A 3,613-nucleotide genomic window follows, 5' to 3' on the forward strand; every position below is an offset into this window, starting at 1 on the left:
CAGCCAGAAAATACCTGAAATCACAAAAAAACACACAAACTCATAGTAAAGCCCAGAAAAGTGAATTTTAACTAAAAACTAATAAAAATGTAATAAAAACTAACTAAAATATACTAAAAACATACTAAAAATAATGCCAAAAAGCATATAAATTATCCGCTCATCAGTTAGTTAAAACTTTTAGAAGTTGTATGCAATGTTCTGAAAATTGGACCAGACCGGCCGGTTCGACCGGTTTAATTGCGAACCGGTGCTGCAAGCGGTCCGGTCCTTATCTGAAAACCGCAGAGAGAAGAACCACTCAAGAATCGGCGAACCGGTCAAAAACCGACCGGTTGGACCGAACCGGTGACCGGCCGGTTACGCATCTTTCATTAAACGACGCCGTTTTATGTTTTTAAAAAAAAATAAGAAAAAAACAAACCCGATCCGACCCGCCCGTGGAGCACCCCACCCCCCTTTTTTCCCCCGAGCCCCGACCCCATTCATTCCTCAATCATCATCTGAATCATCTCCAATGGAGAAGAAGAACCCTAGAAGCGCTGCCTGAAGCCCTGTCGCCATCCCTCGCCCCCGTGGTGTCGCCATCCTCAGCACCAGCAACCCTCCAATCTCCATCGTCGCCTGGTTCCTGCCCAGTAGCCCTCAATTTCGATCGTCTTCATCTTCTCAAGTCTCAACACCAGCATGCAGTAGCCTCTCATCGGCGGTCCTCAATAGTGAACACCGGTAGCCCTCCATCGACCCCAGGTGAGTGACTCGTCCTCTGCTCATTTCTCTTTGTCCTTCGCCTCGTCCTCTGTAAACTGAACTGAACTTAGACCTTTGCTCATGTTCTCTTTCTCTTTGTCATCAATGTGAACTGAACTTAGACCTCGGCTTAATTTTCCGATTTCAATTTCCGATTTCAATTCCTGTGAACTTACTCTTTGTGAACTGTGCATTTTCTGTGAACTGAACTGAATTGTGCATTTTGTGCTCTATTTTGTGAACTGAACTGTGCATTTTCTGCTCTATTTTGCAGCTTAATTCCTCTTTGTTGCACAATTTCTATTTGTTGGTCAATTTGTCTTTGGTCCTCTGCTCTATTTTCTGCTCTATTTTGTGAACTGAACTGTGCATTTCCTGCTCAATTTGTGTTCGGTGAACTTGCTCTGTGCATTTTCTGATTTCAATTTCTGATTTCAATTCCTGTGAACTTGCTCTTTGTGAATTGTGCATTTTCTGTGAACTTCGTTCCTCTGCTCAATTTCTATTTGACTGTTTGTTGGTTAGCAATTAGCATAAGAAATTAATAATCTGAAAAGTAAGTGGCTGTGTTTGTTCATTGTGTTGTGTTGTATTGTGTTGTGTTGTTTAATTTCATACATGTTTTATTAATTTCAGATATGGAAGATAGTATTAATCAAGAAGCAACTGCTGATAACAATGCTTCTGTGAATAATAACATGCCTGCCGATACTCCTATTCCGAATGATGCTGCTAATCCTAATTCCCGTAGTGCTAACGATAGTCATTCACAAGGTTCTTCTAACCTTAGGGGAAAAACATATTTAGCTTGGAAATATGTTGCTCTACAACACGTGAATGGAAAACCACAATATCAATGTTTATTTTGTCAACATGTTTTCAATGGAGGTGGAATTCACAGGATGAAGAAACATCTAGCAAAGATTACTGGAGACGTGAAAAAATGTCCTAAAGTTCCATATGATGTGGAAAAACAGATGGAAAGTTTGTTGAAAGATATTCAGGCCAGCAAAAAGAAAAGAAAAGTAAGTTTTGGTGAAGAGGGTGGTGATGAGGTAGAGGATGCAATTGATGAGGCAATAGCTCAAGAAGAACAGGAACAGCAGCGTACCTCGAGTCAGCAAGGAGTTGAAGGCGATCCAAAGAAAAAAGCCAAAGTCATTCCTCCTATGTTTGCACCAAGAACAACTCCAGGAGCTCAACCAAGTATTAAAAGTGTTATGCAAAACAAAGAGGCGATACACGAGGTTGATAAACGATTTGCTCGGTGGCTTTTGGATTGTAAAATTCCATTTAATGCTGTGATGTCGCCATATTTCCAAGATATGTTAGATGGTGTTGCTGGTATTGGACCTGGTTACAAGGGGCCTTCTTATGATAAGTTAAGGGTTCATTTGTTGGCTGATCTTAAAAGAGAAAGTCAAATGCTAGTTGATAGTTATAGGAGTGCATGGAAGGAAACTGGATGTACCCTCATGGCTGATGGTTGGACAGATCAAAGACAAAGAACGTTAATCAATTTCTTGGCTATTGTTCTAAAGGTTTGTGCTTTCTGAAATCAGTAGATGCTTCCAGTATGGTAAAAAATGCTTCACACTTGTGTACTTTGTTTTCTGAGGTGATTGAATGGATTGGCCCAAATAATATTGTGCATGTTGTGACTGACAATGCGGCCAATTATGTTGCTGCTGGTAGGCTTATCAATAGAAAATATGATAATATCTATTGGTCACCATGTGCTGCTCATTGCCTTAATCTTATTTTAAAAGATATAAGCAGCATGGCGCATATTTCTAACCTTGCAACTCGTGCTTCAAAGATCACAGTATTTGTGTACAATCATACGGTTTTCTTATCTTGGCTAAGAGAAAGACCTAAGTGGAGAGAAATCGTACGTCCTGGTGCAACCCGGTTTGCAACTGTGTTTATTACATTGAACAACATCTTTGACCGTAAAAAGGAGTTGCAACAATTGGTTGTAGATTCAATTTTCACTGATCACAAATTAGGAAGGAGTGCTACTGGTAGAGCTGTGAGTGCTATTATTCTGGATGCAAAATTTTGGGACGATTGCTTTACTGTATGTAAACTTGTGAGACCTCTGATTTACTTGCTGAGGGTTGTTGATGCTGATGACCCCCCATCTTTGGGGTATGTTTATGAAGGAATGCTAAGGGCAGAAGATGCAATTAAGGAGATGTTTAGGCAATCCAAGACTGCATATCAGCCGTACACAGATATTATCAACTCAAGATGGGACAAGCATTTGAAGAAAGATCTTCATGCGGCAGCTTACTTCCTGAATCCTAAATTCTTTTTAATGAAAATTATAAAGAAGCACCTGATGTTATGCGAGGTTTGCTTGATCTTGTTACCTTGTATTGCAAGTGTAACAATTTGGATTCAGTTCAGGCAATGAAAGAAATACATTTATATAGAGATCGGAAGGAAAGTTTTGATAGACAAGAAGTTATTCCAGCTGCATCTGAACTTAAGCCTGGAAAGAATATGGTTGAATATTTGTTTTAACTTGTTTTATGCTCCTATGTTCTTAATTAATATCTTATAATATGTTATGGTTTTATAATTGGTAGATGAATGGTGGAGGTTATTTGGAGGCTCTGCTCCATGTCTACAAAAGATAGCTGTTCACATTCTTAGCCAAGCATCTGCTTCTTCTGGGTGTGAGAGAAATTGGAGCCTTTTTTACCAGATTCATACAAAAAGAAGAAATAGATTGGAGCATGATAGACTGAATGACATTGTTTATGTTACCTATAATTTGCGTCTTAAATCCAGGTAATATATGATGGTGTTTTTGTGGAAAAACGAATTTCCAACACACAAATCCAACCGGCAAGTA

General features: G+C 39.3%; 1 protein-coding gene across 1 annotated transcript; it reads left to right on the plus strand.

The window, feature by feature from the left end:
• The first annotated feature begins 1,388 nt into the window (after positions 1-1,388).
• On the plus strand, positions 1,389-3,395 carry LOC130962845 (uncharacterized). Its single transcript, XM_057889006.1, has 4 exons — positions 1,389-2,291; positions 2,369-3,106; positions 3,163-3,261; positions 3,345-3,395. The coding sequence occupies exons 1-4, from the start codon at positions 1,389-1,391 to the stop codon at positions 3,393-3,395; spliced, it is 1,791 nt and encodes a 596-aa protein (XP_057744989.1).
• The last annotated feature ends 218 nt before the right edge of the window (positions 3,396-3,613 follow it).

This window comes from Arachis stenosperma, chromosome 2, assembly GCF_014773155.1.
Source record: "Arachis stenosperma cultivar V10309 chromosome 2, arast.V10309.gnm1.PFL2, whole genome shotgun sequence".
NCBI classification, from domain to species: Eukaryota; Viridiplantae; Streptophyta; class Magnoliopsida; order Fabales; family Fabaceae; genus Arachis; species Arachis stenosperma.

Bases quoted from the DNA above. Each gene is read 5' to 3' on its own strand.
- LOC130962845 (XM_057889006.1), top strand. From the start codon at position 1,389: ATGGAAGATAGTATTAATCAAGAAGCAACTGCTGATAACAATGCTTCT. The intron at 2,292-2,368 runs GTTTGTGCTTTC...TTGTTTTCTGAG, and splicing joins TCTTGGCTATTGTTCTAAAG to GTGATTGAATGGATTGGCCC. The intron at 3,262-3,344 runs GTTGAATATTTG...TATAATTGGTAG, and splicing joins TTAAGCCTGGAAAGAATATG to ATGAATGGTGGAGGTTATTT.